Raw genomic sequence first — 20,811 nt, 5'->3', positions numbered from 1 at the left:
ACAAAAATGTCAAAGAACTTCTTGGGGAATTTCTACTCTCTTCCTGATTCAGGGCACAGAAGTTGGATGAATATGTTTCTGTTTATGCAGGCTGGGAAATGCATTGTGAGCTCTATAACTTGGAATAAACTGTTATCTAGGAGAGTTGAGAGTTGACTGAATTCAACAAACACACTCATTTCCTGTCTGCTATGAACAGAGTACATCGAGGCATAGTATAGAAAATTCTGGTTAATAGAGAAGGACCAGGTCGACCACCCAAAGGAAACTCCTCTTCTCATTCCTCTCCACCCACCACCTCCCATTGGGATCTTGTGCTTTAGATCAGTCATGGGCAAACTACAGCAGGGGGAACAGATGCAGCCCCCTGAAATGTTCTATCCCACCAGGTGACATTCCTAACCTGAAAAATACAATGAGGATACAGTATAATGAAACTTCAAAAGAGTTGCCTTAGAAACAGACTGACAGACGAGCATTTCCTTTCCTTTGGCCCCCTCTTATAAAAGTTTGCCCATCACTGGTCTAGAGGCCCATGCTGGTAGGCCCCATCAAGCTATGAAGGCTCCATTATTAGCTTGGGGAAAGGCTATACATCTCTTCCAAGGCTCAGAGAGGCTCACTCATCAGCAGGATGGTAGTACAATGATGAAGTTTTCAATGGACAGAACTGAAAGTCAGACAGCCAGGTGGCTCAGTGGATAGAGAGCGGGGAAGCCAATATACAGTATTTGTTCCTTTTTTAAATTTTTAAACCCTCACCTTCCATCTTAGAATCAACACCGTGTGTTGGCTCCAAGGCAGAAGAGCGGTAAGGGTGGACAATGGGGGTCAAGTGACTTGTCCAGGGTCACCCAGCTAGGAAGTGTGTGAGGTCAGATTTGAACCCATGTCTGGCTCTCTTCTCAAAGAGCTACTCAGCTACCCCCATAGTGATGTCATTTTGATCCTCTTCCAGTACGAAGGACAACGAGCATAACCAGCCGTGATGAGAAAGGTACCCAAGAGCCAGTGCCACCTTTGTGTGCTTATAGTCCCAGGAAGTGTTTTTTCTGTAGCTCCTGAAGCCTTCCTTCACCCCTCCCCCCCTTTCCTAGTCTCTTTTCCAGCAGCCACCGCAGGGCCACCTTAGCCGGAGGAACAGCACCCTGACCCGCTCCTTATGGAGCTACCTGTCCGAGAGCGACCTGGGGATGCCTCTGGAGGAGAAGAGCCCGGAGAGGCCCGAGACCACGGAGGCCGACTCTTTCAGCTCAGACGACCCCCGGGAGACGGAGACCGGGACCTCGGCTTCTACCTCAGAGGCTGGGTTCCCCCACTTCGGGCTGGGCCCCGGCGTTACCCTAGAAGAGGAGCAGCAGGCGTCCTCCGCTCCATGCTTGGACGAGGCCTCGATCCCTCTGATGCCCGGGGCCTGGCACCAAGAGCAAGGCAGCCCCCTGGACTTCGGTGCCGGAGACCCAAAGAAGCTGCCCGGCCCCCCGCTCCCGGAGGAGAGAGCAGGGAAAGGGAAGCCCGAGGACGGGACAGACGGCCACAGCCAGTCTGCCGAGAAACCCCTGCAGGAGGTTTTAGATTTATTGAAGGCGATGGAGCCTGGGCAGACACAGCTCCAGGAGCTGGAGGACCAGGTGCTCTGCTTCAGGGACCGATTAAAGGTATGGCTTGTCTTCCTGCCGGCGCGAGAAAGGCAACTTATATTTATGTAGTGCTTGAGGGACCCAAAGAGTTTGCCCATCCATGATCGCATTCCATTCATCAGCAAATATTTATTTAAAAACCCTTCCCCTCTGCCTTAGCATCAATACTGTGTATTGGTTTTAAGGAAGAAGGGTGGTCATGGCTAGGCCAATGGAGTTAAGTGACTTGTCCAGGGTCACACAGCTAGGAAGTGTCTGAAGCCAGAACCTCTGGTCTCTGGGTTTGGCTCTCAATCCACAGAGCCACCTAGCTGTTTCCCCAAGAAACACTTAATTAAACACTTATGGAGTATAGGAGGTTGTGCTCTTGACTAGGGGTGGGAGGAGACTTATTGCCTTGAGCATTCTTCCCACTTTAAACCTCAGTTTCATTTTCTGTAAAATGGGGATAATTTCTGCCCTCTCTACTGGGCATTGTTGTAAGGACGAAATGAGCATCAATAAGTAAACATTTTTAAGCACTTAGTAATGTGCCAGACACTATGCTAAGCGCAGAACATCCAAAAAGATCCAAAAAACCAGCCCCTGCCCTTGAGAAGCTCACATGAAGACATTCTATAAACTGTAAGGAACAGGGCTTCCTCTGCCAGGGCAAATCATCACCTCCTCAGAAACTTTTTTTTTTTTTTTAAACCCTTACCTTCCATCTTAGAATCAATTCTGTGTATTGGTTCTAAGGCAGAAAAGTGGTCAGGGTTAGGCAATGGGGTTAAGTGACTTGCCCAGGGTCACCTAGCTAGGATGTGCCTAAGGCCAGATTTGAATCCAGGACCTCTCCTCTCTAGGGCTCTCTCCATTCACTCAGCCACCCAGCTGCCCCACTATCCTCCACAACTTTGATCTTCTTTGAGGTGGTTAGGTGATTTGCCTAGGATCACCCAGCCAGTGATCTGAGGCAAGACTTGAACCCCAGCCTTGATTGATTTTGCTCTTTCCTCCTCTCTACCCTGCTGCTTGTCTCTATCAGCCACATACAGAATTCTAGTGCTGCGGCAGCCCTCCTTCAGCACTCTGTGTGGATTGAGGGGGTCGTAGGATCTAGTGGCAATGAGAGATTAGGAATCCTGGCTTTGATTCCTGACTCTGGCACTTACTTTGTGGCCATAGGCAGAACACCTGAATCTCAGTTTCATCATCTGTAAAGCAGGGATAATAAATACCAGTCTTGTTTCCCAAGGTCTTTGTGAATAAAAATGCCTCATGAAGCGTCTTAGAAGTCCCTTATTACTATTTGGTACATCCGCCCTTTGTCATTCAGCTCCCCTAGACAGGCAAGTGCTTTGCCTATTTGTACAATCCTTCATAGAAGGGATTAGTCCAGCCTCTCTGCCTTGTTTCAGGGCTTCCTGATCTCCTAGTCAATAAGCCTTGTTTGCTGCTAGAGAGACTGTCTGATTGCTGGATAATGTTCCTGATCTCCTGAGGGAATATTGCTCTGAAGTCTCTTTCTCCCCCTTTCTTGGTAGCCGAAGGCCAGTAACCAGGAGCATTCATCCATGGAGAGTCTGATGGAGACCATACTGGAAAGTTTTGACTTTTTAAATGCTGACCTCAACTCAGATGAGCTTTCCCTGTTTGGCAGCAGCCAGGCCCACAGCATAAAGTGAGTAGACCCCACTCCGGACTGTTCTTCTCCACTAGGAATTCATTTCTTTTTTTTTATGCTCTGAAAATTTTTATTTAATTAATTTAGAATATTTTCCCATGGTTACAGGATTCATGTTCTTTCCCTCCCTTCCTCTCTCCCCCCTCCCATAGCCAACGAGCAATTCCACTGGGTTTTACATGTGTCATTGATCAAGACCTATTTCCATATTATTACTATTTGCTCTAGAGTGTCAATATCTATAATTATATCCCCATCAACCCATGTGATCACAGTTGTTTTTCTTCTGTGTTTCTGCTCCCACAGTTCTTCCTCTGGATGTGGATAGCGTTCTTTCTCATAAGTCCCTCAGAATTATAGGAATTCGTTTCTAAGTGGGTTGTTTGTTTTTTGTTCCTGTTGTCTAAATTTGTCTGTTGTGTAATTTGCATCAGCTTCTTCCATGGCCAGGCCTCAGGATGATGTGTCCTGGAGATAAAGTTGTTGAGGTTCAAACCAGTGATTGGCTGTGCTTTGAAAGTAGGTGATATTGGTTCACCACTTGTTCATTTGTATGGCAAACCACTTCTCTCTGGGCTTTTTTTTTCCTCCTATAAAATGAGTTAGACCACACGCCCTTAAAGTTTCTTCTCATTCGAATGCTCTGATTCAGTTTGTAACAGGGGCCAGACTAAATTCTTATTAAGCAACTTATGTATAAGGCCTAGGGCTAACAATGAGTTTATTGCCTCTGCCTTTATTGGAAACAGCCAGGGCTTGGCTTGGCTCATAAACTCGCACAATGTTAGTGTCCAACACTCATGTAATAGGGGACATTAAAGACCACAGAGGAAAAGTGACTATTCGAGCTTCAAAGATGGTGAGGGGCAAGACTAATACTCAAACTCAGGGATTCTGAATTTAAGTCTAGAGTTCTTTTCATTATAAATACCATGTTTCCCCTCAAGACCTCCATATATAAGTCCACCTACCTACCAACCTCTAGATTCCCAACTCAAGTGTCTTTCATACTTTTTCTTTTTGGACGTCTTTTTGTTTTTTCTTTCTTCTTTCTCCTTCCTTCCTTCTTTCCTCTCTTTTTCATAACTCCTTCTAGTTTTCTTTCTCCTTTACTTCCTCCTTTCTTTGTTCTCTTTTCTTCCTTCCTTCCTTTCTTTCTTCCTCTTTTTTTCTTTACTTTCTTTCCTTCTCTTCCTTTTTTTCTTTCTTTCTCTTTCTTCTTCTGCTCTCTCTCCCTCCCTCCTTCCTTCTCTCTCTATTTTGGTCTCTCTCCATTTCTTTGTCTGTCTCTCTCAGAGACCAGGTTAGTGTTCTACATACAGCAGGCACATGATTATTGTTGTTTGCCCTTCAATGTTTGAAGAGGACCAGTGACATTGTGAAGCTGGGGTCAGGGTTCTACTGTGTGTTGGACTGTGACTGATCATCACAGAAGGTACATACATATCCTTGGGGCCCAGAGTTGGATTCTAGCCTACAAAGCAGTATAGGGAAGAGGAGGAATGGTAAACAAAAGTAACCAGTTTCTTTCTCACATCCAATTCAGTAATGATGGGACTTCTCAGTCTCTTAAAGCACCAACCAAAGACCTCACAGCAGGAATTCATGAGCTTGATGTGCTCTTGGTGGTTCATCTCCATGTCTGCAAAGCTCTTTTACAGGTAAATCATGGGGCTTGGGCAACTGACCATTAATGCTGAGTGAGGAGGATGGGGGGATTTTCTAGCTGTAAGCATTTATTAAGCACCTTGATGGGTTAGGAGCTGGAGATACAGATACAATGAATGACAGGATCCCTGTTTGTTGGTTGGTTGGTTGGTTGGTTGGTTGGTTGGTTGGTTGGTTGGTAATACAAAGGGAAAAAAGGAAGGTGTGGTTTGGTACTGAGGAAGTGAGAGGAAATACATACAGCAGTGATTCCCAAAGTGGGCGCCACTGCCCCCTGGTGGGTGCTACAGCGATCCAGGGAGCGGTGATAGCCACAGGTGCATTTATCTTTCCTATTAATTGCTATTAAAATTAAAAAAAAATTAATTTCCAGGGGGCTAAGTAATATTTTTTCTGGAAAGGGAGTGGTAGGCTAAAAAAATTTGGGAACCACTGAAATACAGGATTTGGGTAGTGACAAGTCTTTATTATCATTTGTGGTCCTACTTGTTCCGCTTGGGCCAGGTCACCTGTCTGGACCTGTTTCCTCATCTGCACAACACTAAGGGTGTGTTAGATGACATTTAAGGTCATGGGCCCAGATTCCTTTGAGGGTAATGTAAATTATGCTCTTTCCATTTATACCGAGCATTTCATATCCAAAATGGCAGCTGGGTGGCCTGGTGGCTAGAGCACTGGACCTGGAATGAGAAACGCAAGATTTCAAATGTTGCCTTAGATGCTTAATATCTGGGGAAGTCACTTAGCCTCTGTCTGCCTCCATTTGCTCATCTGTAAAATGGGGATAATAGTACTATCTTTTACGGTTGATTTGAGAATACGAGATGATATTTGTAAAGCACTTACAAATCTTAATATACTATATACATTCTAGATATTTATTATTACTATTATCAGTGATCTAAAAGCCACCTCTAACCCTGAAGAATAAAATCATTTTGGAGGCTTTGCCAGGGTAGGTCCAGGTCTCTCAAAGAATGGCCATGGTTTCAAATGGGTTTTTACTAGCTCTGTCCCTGAGGGAACATGGACTGTTTTCTAGAAACTGATGTGCCCCAACTTGTCGAGACTGGTCCAGGAGACCCTTCTGAAAGAAGTATCACAGCAAAAAGAGATTCTGGAGAAGCTGTCTGTTCTCGATGTGGAGAAGGTCAGGAACGCTACGTCTGCTGATGAGCGTATGTAGCCTCACGGAATCTACACCTGCTCATTAACGATGGGAATTCCCAGATGACAGTAAAGGCAACCTTTTATGTTTAGGAGGATAGCAGTGAAAGCCCTGGGCCCAGTCATCTACAAAGAAGTCACTAGTTCAGCTACTTATTATCTGGGTGGTGTTAGGGGCAGGCCACTTGGGAAAATACTTTGTAAGCTATAAAGTGCTGCGTACTTGTGAGCTGTCATTATTATGTAACTTGCATGAGGTCTCCTAGTAAATGAGACTAGAACCCAATTGGGTTTTCTGACCCTGATGCTACTGTTTATTTTTTTCAATTGTGCAACCTTGCCCTTATAGCTTTTGTTTGGTGGTGATGTTGGGCCTGAGGTATAAGAAGAAAAACTTCTTTAGTTCCATCACCAGGATATGATACAGATCAGTGGTGTCAAAGTCAAAAAGAAACAGGACCATTAAAATGTGCATTCAAATTTCCACATATTGCCTTGGAAAATCACATGTTAACTTTATCTATGTTCTGTTGTATTTTTATTTATTTTGTTAAATATTTCCCAATTACATTTTTATCTGGCTCAGGCAGCCCTTGGGAGTGTTGCAGGCAGCTGGCCCTCTGTGTTCCACACCTCCAGTGTGTCCATTTCTATAGTAGAAGTATGGCACTTAAAAATTTCTTATCTATAGAATTTCCTTTTTATTTGATTTAAAAAAAATTAAATTTGTATTTCATTCAGTGGAAGCCTGTATTTTCTCACTCTTTCCCTTCTTGAGAAAGAAAAACAAATCTCGGTTAGAAATATGTATAGTTTAGCCAAGCCAAACAGATTCCAGCATTGGCCATGGCCAAAGAAAATATGTCTCCATCTGCCCTTTGAGGCTATCACCTCTCTATCTGGCGGAGAACAACAGAATTTCAGAGCCCAAAGAAATCACCTACTTGAGTGCCCACTTTGAGTGGCAAAACTCTAGCCCAAAGGAGAAAGTATGCAAGAAGTCTGAAGTCTCCAGTCAAGTTTGCCCTTCTAAAGTGCTTTTAGATTTCCAAATCACTTTCCTCACACCTTGAGGTGTACCTTAGTCTCAGAAGAGTGGTTTGCCCAACGTCATTCAGGCCATTAATGGTAGAGAAGGGCCTGAAACCCAAGGCTTTTGACAATCTAGGATAATTTTAACTGCACCATTCTGTCTCCATTGGGTTTTAGAGAACTTGAGCTCTTCTAAGAAGCAGGGAATAAAATGGCGTTAGAAACCCTATCTTGGGGAATTGTTAGTTATTGCTCCCCAGACTTTAAAAACCTAGAAGGCTATAGTTGACAGGAAGGAGATCAAGAGGCTTCTGGGAGGATGCCCTTAGAAAGGAGTTCTCCAGTAGGGATCAATAAAGCTCATCGGTCACTTGTGTGAAAAAGCAGGGGTTAGTCCCAGGGAGATTTGGTTTTAGGGGTCTTTTCCTGAACACCTGTTTTCAGGTAATGCCAGAGTTCTGGGCAATTAATGATTCCATATCTGGTTTTTCAGTTATTCCCCAAGCCAAGAAGAAGAAGCAGCATCTGAAGATGTGGAATGACTGTACTGAGCCAGGAGGGATCCTAGTCTGCTCAGCAAAAGCATTTCGAAATCAACTAAAAAAAATGTTTCTGCACAAAATTAAAGGGAAATACCCTGGACAACTTGAGATAGGTGGATTAATTAATAATTCTTTGCATTTCAGTCAATCAGTCAGCATGTATCAGGCGCTTACTATGTGCTATTCACTGTGCTAAGAACTAGGGATAAAAAGAAAAAAGCAAAAATAGTCCCTACCCTCAAGAAGCTTGCATTTTCTTTCTTTTTTTTTTCTTTCTCTTCCTTTTTCTCTTTTTTTTCATTTTCTTTTTTCCTTTCTCTTTCATTTTCTTTCTTTCCTCTTTCCTCTTCTTTCTTTCTTTCTTTTTCTTTTTCCCTCCCTTCCTCCCTCCTTTCCTTCCTCCCTCCCTCCCTTCCTTCCTTCCTTCCTTCCTTCCTTNGTCCAAAGGATTGGTTCTACTCAGAACAATTATCCAACTGCAGACAGCCCTTGGACCTTAGAGACTGTGAGGGTTTTTTACTTCAGTGTACAAAAATTGCTGGAACATGTTACTAATTCATCAATACTGGGATCAACACAGGAGTTGATAGAATTCCTTTGAAACTGTTCATGGATATTCATCAATGCAGGTCTATATGGCCCACATCAGGCCTTATTCTCTTGTCTTCCTTCCTTCCTTCCTTTTCTCTCTCTCTCTCTCTCTCTCCTTTTTCTTTCCCGTACATTCTGTTTTAGAATTAATACCAAATATCAGGTCCAAGGCAGAAGAGTGTAAAGGGCTAGGAAATTGGGTGTAAGTGACTTACCTAAGGTCACATAACTAGGAAGTATCTGAGGCTATATTTGAACCCAGGACCTCCTGTCTCCAGGCCTGGCATTCCATTTACTGAATGTCCCAGGAGCTTACATTCTAATGAGGAGTTAACATATATTAATGAAAACATACAAGGTAAATACAGAACAGCTGGAAAGAAAGCTTAAAAGAGAATATAGCTGAGAGGATCAGGAAAGGCTTTCTCAAGGAGATAATGTTTAAGCTGAATCTTAAAGGGGGCCAAAGATTCCAAGAGTTAGAGGTGGGGAAGGAAACCTTTCCAGGCTTGGGGAACAGCCAGTGAGTACACACAGGTGAGAGATGGAAGGCCATGTGTGAGGAATGGCTAGATGGCAGAGAATGTAGAAGAGAGTAAAATGCAACAATAGGAAGATGGGAAAGGATCAGGTTTGTGAGTTTGAAGTGCCAGCAGAAGACTTCGTATTTGATCCTGGTGGTAACAGGGAACCATCAGAAACTATTGAGTGATAGTAATGGTACTGCAGGAACATCACTCTGGCAGCTGAGCAGAGGCTAGATTATGGTTGGAAGAGACTTGAGACCGCCAGGACCAAAAAGGAGGCTATTGGAATAATCCAGCCAAAGGAGCTAGAAGCCTGAACTAGGGTTGTGGTCGTGTTAGTGGAGAGAAGGGGCTATGTATAAGAGTTGTTAAAGAAATGTTGAGATTTGACAATAGAATAAGTATATGGCATGAAGGAGGAGTCAAAGATGCTGAGGGCATGAGCCTGAGAGGATAATAGTACCTTTAATAGAATTGGGAGATGAGCAAGAAGGGAAGTTTTGGGTGAAGAAAGATAAATGAGTTTTGTTTTTTTTAACCCTTACCTTCCATCTTAGCATCAATGCCATGTATTGGTTCCAAGGCAGAAGAGTGGGAAGGGCTAGGCAATGGAGGTTAAGTGACTTGCCCAGGGTCACACAGCTGGGAAGTGTCTGAGGCTAGACCTTCTGACTCCAGGCCTGGTCCTCTATTCGATGTGCCATATAGCTGCCCCGTGAGTCCTGCTTTTGAATGTTGAATTTGAGATGTCAGGAGAGAGAAAAGGGCTTGATAATATAGAGCTGGAAATGATCTGCATGGAGATGACATTTGAATCTTTGGAGGCTGATAAGTCACCAAGTGAGAAAGCATAGACAAGAGGCTCAAGACAAAGCACTAGAGAACCCCCACAGTTAGTTGGCGTGACATGAAGGGTGGGCAGAGAAGAAAGAGGGGGTAGTCAGACAAGTAGGGAGAGAACCACAAGAGGACAGCCATTAAAAACAGGCGATCCAAAGGGAGAAGATAGTCAGTGTCAAATGCCATAGACCGGTCAAGAAGGATGTGTATAGAAAAGAAGCCTAGAGTTAGCAATTAAGAGACCATTGGTAGGAACACCTAGGTGGCTCAGTGGATGGAGAGCCAGGTCTAGAAAAGGGAGATCCTGGGTTCAAATCTGGCCTCAGACACTTCCTAGCTGTGACCTCGGACAAGTCACTTAACCTCCGTTGCCCAGCCCTTGCCACTCTTTTGTCTTAAAATTGATTCTAAGGCAGAAAGGTTAAAAAAAAAATGTTGAAAGGACTTTCGAAGGATGAGGTTGAAGGTGAAAGTGAGTTTGTCAATTATGTACCTGGCATTCTAGAGGGCATAGAGGAAGGGGCAGGGAGATCTGGAGTGGGACATTAGCAGTGCAGAGTGGAGAGGGATGAGAAAAAGGAAGTGGACATCTGAGGTTAGGAAGGAGGTAGTAGCCGGGGTTATTACAAAGAAAGGGAGAATAGGAGGAGGTGAGGTGGGGAAGTAATCTAGACATAGTAACAGTGAGGTCCCCAGAGGAAGGCAGGTGAACTAGCCACAAGGATTATAGAGGATCTGAATTGCACTTTTTGAAGTGATTTCCCCCATATGATCACATTTGTCGCCCATCACAAACCTGTGGGGTACGCAGGGCAGGATTTCCAACTCTTAGACCTAAGGAGATTAGACGATTTGTATAATTCCCATAGCTAGTAAATGGCAGAACTGGACTTCAGCTCTTTGACTTTTGAGTACAAGGATCTTGTCCAAGTGCTGCTATTTCTCAGGACTGACTTAGTTTCCTGTATTCCAGAGTGTAGAATTTAACTGAACACTGGCACTACTGAAAAACTCATTGGATTTACGAAGAAGACCACTCTGAGGAACAGAATTTATGGTCATGCAACTTCGAGACCAAAGAGTATCTTTTCTTCTATGTTTGAAATGTTTTCAGAGAGGGGATGAATAGATCTCTTTCTGTGCTTAGCTAGAAAAGTCACTTTAAAGGCATTTAGAAGTAGGAGAAAGAAGAGGAAGGATTCTTTTTTAATTTGATTTTTCAGTCAAGTCAATAAACATTTATTAAGTACCTATTATATATGAGACACTGTGCTTGGCACTGGAGATACAAAAATAGACAGTCTCTGCCCTCAAGGAGCACACAGTCTAGTGGGGAGACAATAAGCAAACAAATATGCACCAACAAGCTATATACAGGATAAAGAGAAATAAATCAGAGAAGGAAGGCACTAGAATTAAGAGGGATTGGGAGAGGGTAGCTAGGTGGCTCAGTGGGTAGAGTACCAGGCCTGGAGTTGGGAGGACCTGATTCATGTCTGGCCCTCAGATACTTCCTAGCTGTGTGACCCTGGGCAAATCACTTTACCCTTTTCTACCTAGTCCTTGCCCTTCTTAGAGTTGTTACTAGGAAAACTAAGGGCTTAAAAATGGGGGGATTGGGAAGGGTTTCCTATAGAAGATGGGATTTTTGTTGGTGCTTTAAGGAAGCCAAGGGAACCAGGAGGCAGAGATGGAGGAGAGCATTCCTGCCATGGGGAACAGCCAGAGGAAATACCCAGAATCCTCTCAGAGAAGGAGTATTTTGTTCATGCAGCAGTAAGGAGGCCAGTGTCATTGGATCTGAAGAATATATGGTAGGAAGGAAGGCATCAGAAGAGTAAGGGACGAGCTGTGTATATATATATATATATGTATGTGTGTGTGTGCGACTTCCAGTCAGTATGCCTTCCTCCTTATTGTTCTAAATAAGAAGGCATGACTCTGGTGTTCAAATATTTGAAGGGCTATCAGATGAAAGAGGGCTCAGATTTACTCTCCACAAGGTTTTAAGGAGGCAGGTTTTAGGCACAATCTAGGAAAAGCCTTTCCTCCAAATAGAGCATCCGGGACTGGAATTGGGCTCTCTTGTCAGGTAGGATGTATGATGTCACAGAAAGTTTTCAAATTGAGGCAGGACGACTTTTTTGCCAGGGTGGATAAAGCAAGGATTCTCAATTGGGAAGGAGTGGCTGGATTATATGACCTTTACGGTCACATTCCAGTTCTGGAATTCTGCAGTTCCATACGATTTTTCCTGGGGTTGGGAAACCAAAGAGTTATAACAAGTTCAAGGGGACAAACATACATGCTTGTAGGAATTAAGCTGATATGCATAATATTAACAGCTTCTGGCTATCCCATTTTCCTCCTAATTGCCACCTACATTCAGAGGTTAGGGAGAAAAAGACTGGAGTTAAGAGTTGTTCTAGGGAGAACCTTTTTGTGCTGCAATATTTGATGGACCTGAGAGTTTCAGAATGCTGTGTTTCCTTAGATTTCCATTTTCAAGTGTTATAAGAACCTAAATTTATTTGGTGTTTTTCTGCTATTCTGGGGCCAGTGTGTCACAGGTTGCTGGAACAGGTGGTCACCTGCAACGGGCTGCTTTCCTCTGAGGGCCTCTTAGAAGAACTCATCACTTGGTTCCAGTTTCAGAGATACTTAGAAAAGCAGAATGTTATCGATCTGGAAAAACACTTTGCCCAACTCACCAAAGAAGGTACAAGGGAGTGACTAGTGATTCACATCTATCTCATTATTAAGGAAACACATTGACAACAGAGAAGCTTCCCTGGAGAATCATGTTTCCTCAGCTCTAGGGTTTGGACATATTTCTTAATAATTAGAATAGAAAGACTATTTCACTAAATCCCAGAACCTCCATTTCTTTCCTCTCTGGCATTCTTTCTTCGAGATCACTTCTTATTAGGTCCCGAACCCAGTTCAAAGGCCATAGAAGAACTTCACATTTATAGTTAGGTTTTCCTTACACCCTACCCATGTTAAGGGGCCATGTCTCTCTTTTATAGATAAAGAGGTAAGCTCAGAGTAAAGAAGCGGCTCACCCAGGGTTCGAACCTATGTTTCCCGAATTTTTCCATCACCCCACATTGTCACATATTGTGATTTACCTCTGGAGAACAGAGGAGGAATTCAGATGCAATGGTACATCTTTAGCTCCAACACTTTTGTTTTAAAGACTAAAAACCCACTGCTGGGGTGGAGTGGAGGTCAGGGTCATCATCCTTGCAGTTACGAGCCATTCCAGTTCATCTGACTTTTAGAGCTTTATGTATCTTCATTTTGAAATAATGGTTGAACAAATATTGTTACTTTTGAAACCCTGGACCAAGTATGTGGCAGTAACAAGAAGTTTGTTTCCAGAACGAATCACTTATGGAAACAGTTCCTAATTTCTTAGCAGACAAAATAAAACAAAACATCCTCCCCTCCCCTCCCCTGTAAAATGTATACAAGTGCCTGTTGTCTTGATTTCATGGAATCCTGGACATATATTTACTTCTCCACTCCTTGGCCCTTCCCCAGTCACCCTCCTTGAAGACCTACAGTGTGCAGGACGCCTGAAGAAGATAAAGAAGCTGAAGGGAAAGAGACTGAGAGAGCTCCAGCCACTTCCCCAGACCTTAAAGACCTGGGCCCTGATGCAGCTAGATGACAACTACCGGGTACGCAAAGTGGCCATCGCTCGGCTTTCTGGCGCAGCTGGAAACAGGAGTTTTCGGGAAAAGGTACTTTATTATGAAAATGTTGAGGTTGTGGCCATACACTTTAGAGGCAGATGGGATAGTAGAGGCAGTCATATACTTTAGAGGTAGGTAGATGGGACCACGGGATCAAATGCATACTCTAGAAGTAGATTAGACGTTTAGGCCAATTCCCACGTTTCACAAGAAGTTAAATGGCTTGTCCAATGACTCTGGTGGGACTTCATTTTGCTTCTTTATGCATATTTGTTACAAGAGTTTTGTATTCTTTTTCCTCGGGGGTGGGTGGAGAAGGCAAATGCTTGTTAATGGGGAAAAAAAAAGTTCAGAAGTGACTTGTTCGAAGTTTATGCCTTGGACTTGAATTGGAGCTCTGTTGTACTGAAAAAACTGATGTCTTAGTGTAGATGCTTCTGCCTTACTTTAGGTTCAAGTAGGAAGAAGTGGGCTATTTGGGTAGGGAATGGGATTAAGCAGTGACTTTTTATTCTTGTCCTAAGTCTCCGTGAATCAGAATGGCAAGTCCTGGCTCAAAGGAAATTCTCTTGCATTTACCTGGGCTACCTCTCTGGCTGGGACTAGGATCCTAGGCATAGAAACAAGAATGCTATTTCTTGGCATTCCTGTCTTTCCTATAAACGATTTTTACTTCTATTTTTACTTCTGTAACATCTTTTAAGTGCCAGCTATGTGGAAGGCATGATGCTAGGTAGCTAGAAATAAAAAGATGAAAAATCACATATAACCTTCTTATTGTCCAATGGGGCAGGAGCTATATATGGCACATATGCAAGCAGCATGATGCAAGGTGTAGATTTTGATAGGGGCAAGAGATCTCGCCAGGCAAAATGTTATGAGAAATTAGACAAAAGGAGATAATACTGTCACCCAGGGACAGACAGGAAAGGCTTCTGAGTTAGGCCTTGAAAGGAGGTTTTATTGGGGGCAGGAGGGGAAGGTGATTTTATTTTGAGCATGAATAACAGTGGAATCTGAATTACAGTCATTTTGTGGAGGGTCTTGAATGCCAGTCAGCAAATTAAATTTCTTTAGCAGGCCATGGGAAGCTACAGGAAGTTTATGTTTCCAAACATGCATTGAGCTTCCTGATCCTTCCACTGTTAAGGGGAAGGTAGTGATTGCTGCAAAGGGTATCTATGGATCCTGGCCTATTTTTTCTGTAGTGAACAGTTTGTTCCCACTGGGCTAATTCCCCACGTCTCTGACGCTTCTCCTGAAGCAAGAATTAGCCCAGGAAAACAGGAATTGGGGTGGAGATGATAAGAAGCAGCTAGAAGACTATTTTCTGTTGAAAAAATTTCCAATGGAAGAGATCCACCATCAACTCCCAGAAAAAAAGTCTCGCTTTTGTACCCTAATCAGTAGTCCTGTCAGCTCCTAGGGATGGCCTCTTTGTCAAGGAAGTTTGCTGAGAGAGAACATTATTGATAGGATGACTTTTACAGTCTGTATTTTCTTCATTTACCATAACACATGCTATTTAGAAATACATCTTGATGTTCTCATTGAGTGGGCTAAAGGACTGTTAATTTCCCCATCACAGAAATGAAATTGGACTCTTCTAGCCACTCTATCTGACTCAGCACTGTAAGACATCCCAAGGGCAAGAATTTCTAGGAAATCTTGAATCTATTAATGAACAACACACGTTGTATGTCCCTGACTCAAAGGGTTATAGGCTGTGGTTTCTGGGATGGGGGGTTGGGGAGAGAAAGTCAGATTTACCAAAAATGGCTGGATAAATTATTTTCTTATCTACTCCACTCAACTGGTAAAGCTCCAGGTCAGGTATTTGTCAATGAAATAGATTTTCTTTTGGTAGTCCAACAGCAATCCCGCTTTTCTTAGGCCCTTCTTTTTCTCCTTCTTTTTAGGCCCTCCTTTTCTACACTAGTGCTCTCTCAGACAGTGACGCAAAACTTCAACAAGCATCATGTTTGGCTCTAAAATATCTCAAAGTAAGTAAACCCAATTTCTTTACTGCCTGGGGGTTGATGGGAGTCAGGGGAACAAAAATCTCCATTTTGGGGAACATCCTCTGTGGTTGCTTTATTGAGGATTTAAAATGCAACATTATTTACTTAATATTTTTTAAAACTCTTCCTTCCACCCTAGAATCAATACTGTGTGTTGGTTCTAAGGCAGAGGAGTGGTCAGAGCTAGGTAACAGGGTGTTAAGTAACCTGCCCAGTCACACAGTTAGGAAGTGTCTGACACCAGATTTGAACCCAGGATCTCCTGTCTCTAGGCCTGGCTCTTGATCCACTGAGCCATCCAGCTGTCCCCAAAGTAACATAATTTCATTAGAACTGAGCTGCTTACTGTTCTTCCCACATGGCATTCTGACCTTTGTACTAGCTGCTCTGTGCCTGGAAAGCTCTGCCCTCCCTTCTCACCTTTGCCTCTCCGAATCCTTACACACATCCTTCACAGTTTAGCCCAAACTCCACTTTTCCGACTTGGCCCTTCTCAGCTGCTACTCTTTTCCGCCACACATTCTTCTACCTATTTTATATCTATCTTAAATTTATGTGTAGCCTTTCCTAACTAAAGGCAGCTAGGTGGCCACCAGACCTGGAGACAGGAAGAAAAGTTCAAATCCAACCTTGGACATTTATTAGCCATGGAACCCAGATCGAGTCACTTCACTAATACCTGCCTCCCAGGGTTACTATGAGGATAAATGAGGTATTTGTAAAGCACTGAGCAAAATTTTAAAGCATCATATAAACCCCAGCTAAATGAATTATTCATAAATCAGTAATAATAGTGATTTTTGTGGTTATACTTTAAGCTTCTCAAGGGCAAGGACTTACACTTTTATTTTGAATCTTTGATGCCTTGCACAGTGCCTGGCACCCAGAGGATGTTTAACAAATACCTAACTGAACAAAGAATCCTAAAGATTTATTTAAGGTGGGGTGGAAGAACTGGGCCAAGGTCAATTCAAAGGTCCACCTCAAGCTCCTGCCTTATCTATTTTGAAACTTCACTAAGAACATAGGCTGCTAGATTTGGCTGGGAACCCTGAATAGGTTATGAAATTCTGAGATAAGTCAGATTCTGAAGGAGTCAAAAGATGGATGATTCCTGGGCACTGCACAATGACATTAGGATAGTTAACCAGCAGAGGGAGCAAACACTACACGAGTTTTTGGCACTGGGATGGCAAGAATCCCACAGAGCTGACAGAGAATGCTGAAGAGAAGTAATTAAAGAAAATCCTAACTGGAAAAAGTTTCCCTGTAAATGATCTTGGTTCTTTGCTTCCCTGACCCCACTGTAATAGCCGGAGAGAGATGATGAGACAGCTGATGTTTATGTAATATTTTACACAGAACAGAACACTTTCAGATCTGCCCTCTCCTTTGATCCTCGTAGGCCTGGGAGGAAAGTGAAGCCAGTATTATTACTCTCCTTTTAGAGAGGCAAAATAATGGCTTTCCCTTCCAAGATCTTTAGATGCCACATTCAGTATTTACCTACTATTCTCTGGTGAACTAATACTACTAGCTAACATTTGTATAGCTTCTACTATGTGTCAGACCCTAAAGTATTATTCATATTTTTACTAAGGGAACTTACTAAGAAAATAACATTTTTACTGTTTTGAAGAACAGTGAGGAGGCTAAGAAATTGGTTTTATTAGTTTTAAATGGAGAATCATTTAAGCATGCGTTTATTACCCTTCACCACTGTTTTACAAAGATCTCATTTGATTCTTCCAACAACCCTGTAGGGACTATTATTATCTAGGAAAGGTTAGCAAGACCACAGGTGACAAAGCTGAAGAGTCCTATCACCTGAAGTAGACAAAGTGAAGCAGGCAGTGGGAAATCTACACATAAGATTTGTCTGCCTCATGGTAGTTTTCATCCTGTATTCAGAAACTAATATAGCCAAGGGCACCTGGGGAAAGTTTCAACTGACTTGAGATAGTCTTTGAAAGGCTGTGAAGAACAAAGACTGTGAGTTTTTGTCCAACATAACAACCTCTGTTAACAGCCCTGGTGGTTCACTTAAAAAAACAAAACAAAACTATTCTTCCACCCTAGAATCAATACTATGTGTTGGTTTCAAGGCAGAAGAGTAGTAAAGATTTAGGCAATGGGGATTAAGTGACTTCTCCAGGGTCACACAGCTAGGAAGTATGTGAGGCCAGACTTGAACCAAGGACATCTTTGGCCTAGCTCTCAATCCACTGAACCACTTAGCTGCTACTTGGATCACAATTCTTTTTTTTTTTTTAAATTAAAGTCTATTTACTTATTTAATTAATTTAGAGTAGTTTCCCATGGTTACATGATTCATGTTCTTTCCCTCCTCTCCTTCCCCTCTCCCATAGCCAATGAGCAATTCCACTGGGTTTTACATGTGTCATTGATCAAGACCTATTTCCATATTATTAATATTTGCATTAGGGTGATCATTTAGAGTCTACATCCCCAATCATATCCCCATCAACCCATGTGATCAAGCAGTTGTTTCTCTTCTGTGTTTCTACTCCCACAGTTTTCTCTGAATGTGGATAATGTTCTTTCTCATAAGTTCCTCAGGATTGTCCTGGATCATTGCTTTGCTGCTAGTAGAAGTCCATTACGTTCAATTGTTTGGCTCACAATTCTTAAAGGACGGTGTTAGAGAAATTTTCAGTGAGCAGTAAGTGGCCTCAAAAACCCACATTGAGAAGAATTCTTGGACTGACCTGAACTTATACCCCAGGTTACAGATACTTGTGTATTTTTTTAAAAACTGACTTAATTTTACAAAGTTTCTTTTGTTTATTTAGGGAATGGAAAGTATTGATCAGATTGCAAGTTTATGTCAGTCTGACTTGGAAGATGTGAGGACAGCAGCCCGGGAGACAACACTATCATTTGGTAAAACTAAACTACTAAGCAGATGTTTGTGGGGGCTTAAAGCTTTTTCATCCTGGTTAAGGGTTATTGAGAGCTCTTGGGAAAAAGCAGAAAGCCACAAACAGGTGTAACCCACACCTATTTGCCTGTCTCAACTGCTGACTCTCACCCATAAGTTTCTTGTAATTTGATTCCTTAACAGTATCAACTAGGTAATGGGAATGTAAGCTGAAATGATGACATTAAGTATTATTCATATTTTTACTAATGGAACTTACTAAGAAAATAACATTTTTACTGTTTTGAAGAACAGCTAGGAGGCTAAGGAATGAGTTTTATTAGTTTTAAATGGAGAATCATTTAAACATGAGTTTATTATCCTTTGCCACTGTTTTATGAGAATAAGGATTAAGACTTAAAAGCCTCTTAATCCTAGTCCTGTGTGCGTGATGCTGAGACTTCAAGACTCTTTTAACTTGTTTGAAAATGTCAGAAAAGGGCTACAGCACATTTCCTTCAAACCCTAACCTATGCTGTTGTTTTTACAAATGAACCCAGAGTCCTGGCCTCACTATGAACATGTTTGCGGGTGGGGTGAAACGAAACAAGATTTGGGGATGGAAGTACTGATGTTTTTATCAGTGACATGTCATCTTATACATGCAGGTGAAAAAGGACGTTTGGCTTTTGAGAAGATGGACAGAATTTGCTCTGAAGTCAGAGAAACTTTATGCCAGGAGGCAGATGTTGAAATTACAATATTTTAAACAGCCCTGTAGGTCAAGCTCAGATTCTGAATCTGTTCTTCCATTGCCTTGGCACAAGATGATTCAGTATTGGCCCTGGTGGGCAGTTGGCATCTGGTTGTTGCAGTATAAACTCAAGGAAGAGTCTAGGAATAGATAACTCCTGCTTCTTGGAAGAATATGGCTAGTGACAAACAAAAACTGAAGCCCAAGAGGTTATATTTTGACCAGGAATAAAGAAAAATTAGTGGACACATGTGGTCCACACCCTTTGGTCAAGATCCCAAATGACCTTTCCCAGAATCTCTATTAGCATGAGACTAGAAAGGGTGCCTCTGACCCAGCTACAGCAAAGCCAAAGCCCCAGATCCCAAGACCAGAAGGGCAGTACAGTGAAAAGCAGAGAAGATAGTGGTAAATCATTAGGTGCTGAGCTTAAAGTCTTTCAAGTCTGGTTTACTAACAAAGGAGGAAGAATAATATAGTCTAGGGAGGAAGGTAGTTAACATGACCTTGACAAGCAAAGAGTTGTGGGAGATAGGGTGTGTACGTATTGGTATAATTGGGGATGGTAGAAACGTCTGTCTTGATAGAGCAATTTGAAATCGAAAAACACAAAATTCATTCCTAAGGATGTTTGACTGCTTTCTTTTCTGCTTAAGTTCTGGAGTGGAATCTTGATTGCAATAGTTAGATTATTTATAAAGCATATTTTTGCCATATTCAGTTAATACCATTAAGGATACCAGGCTGAGAGGAAGGAAAAAAAAACCTGAGAGAAAGCCTCAAGCTTAACTTCCATAAAACAATTCTGGTAGGGGTCAATGAGGCCATTAGTTGAATTGGTTTTAGGTTGGTTGGTTGCCTTTATAGAGGTAGCATAGGCTTCTTGAAGAAAGTCAAAGATAGAAAACTTTTCCTACTGAAATTGTCCCCTCCCCCCCACGCAGATATAATGATCCAGATATGATGCCTATGAATAATGTTTATTGATAAAAGTCTCTGAGGAACAGAGACCCTCGGATAGGTCTGTAACAGAAGTGTTAAGTAACCTCAGTTAATCTCACTGTATATACTTTGTGATGTTAGTTTCATTGGATATTTATTTTTGTGACTTTACATATTCAGTTCTGTAAAGTTTTAATAAAAAAAGCAGAAGTCCCAATGTGACTATTTAATTGACTTTTCCCTAGAAATTAAGGCAGAGAAACATTAACTATCTCAACGGGGGAAGAAAATCTTACTAGTTCAGCAAGGCCTTTGTTCCATCAATTTAACACAGCATTTACTAGAATTTCAAAATAACCAAGCTGTAAAGGGATGTTAAAATTGTTTGGTATATCCATTTTCATATTACACAGGGCCAAATGTCAGAGCTACAAGGAAGCTTGAGTACAAAGCCCTCATTTTACAGAAAGGGAAACTGATGCCCAGAGGAGAACAGATTTGCTCTTTCCTTTTAAGGCAATAACAGAACTTCCAGCTGGAACTTTAGCAGTTTCAACAAGACATACACACTGAGGAGAAAAGGTGCATATGCATATTGTTTATTGCTACAGTGTTGGGGAAAGAGCACCTGAGAGTCAGAAGACCAATGTTTGAATCAGGTGCAGGTACTACTTGCTTTTAAAACTCTGAGCAAGCCGTCTAACTGTTTTGGGTATCATCAGTCTCCTTGTGTGAAAATGAAGTACTAACTCTGGTACTTAGCACGGGGCCTGGCAAATAGTATACATTTAAGATAATATATTTACAATTATTTCAAAGTTTCTTTCTACCCCTAACTC

The 20,811-nt window shown here is 42.2% G+C and overlaps 1 protein-coding gene across 1 annotated transcript in view; it reads left to right on the top strand.

Annotated features, from left to right (window-relative positions):
- RIPOR3 (RIPOR family member 3) overlaps positions 1–20,183 on the top strand; it is a 55,126-nt gene extending 34,943 nt beyond the window's left edge. Inside the window, exons 12-21 of the mRNA XM_044663829.1 lie at positions 1,098–1,658; positions 3,167–3,303; positions 4,853–4,967; positions 6,017–6,152; positions 7,667–7,828; positions 12,234–12,392; positions 13,220–13,422; positions 15,294–15,377; positions 18,209–18,299; positions 18,945–20,183. Coding sequence (XP_044519764.1) covers positions 1,098–1,658; positions 3,167–3,303; positions 4,853–4,967; positions 6,017–6,152; positions 7,667–7,828; positions 12,234–12,392; positions 13,220–13,422; positions 15,294–15,377; positions 18,209–18,299; positions 18,945–19,045 — 1,749 coding nt within the window. The 3' untranslated portion in view covers positions 19,046–20,183. The remainder of the gene's footprint in view (positions 1–1,097; positions 1,659–3,166; positions 3,304–4,852; positions 4,968–6,016; positions 6,153–7,666; positions 7,829–12,233; positions 12,393–13,219; positions 13,423–15,293; positions 15,378–18,208; positions 18,300–18,944) is intronic.
- Positions 20,184–20,811: the final 628 nt, after the last annotated feature.

This window comes from Gracilinanus agilis, chromosome 2, assembly GCF_016433145.1.
Source record: "Gracilinanus agilis isolate LMUSP501 chromosome 2, AgileGrace, whole genome shotgun sequence".
Lineage (NCBI taxonomy): Eukaryota > Metazoa > Chordata > Mammalia > Didelphimorphia > Didelphidae > Gracilinanus > Gracilinanus agilis.
This window is presented reverse-complemented; position numbering and strand designations above follow the sequence as displayed.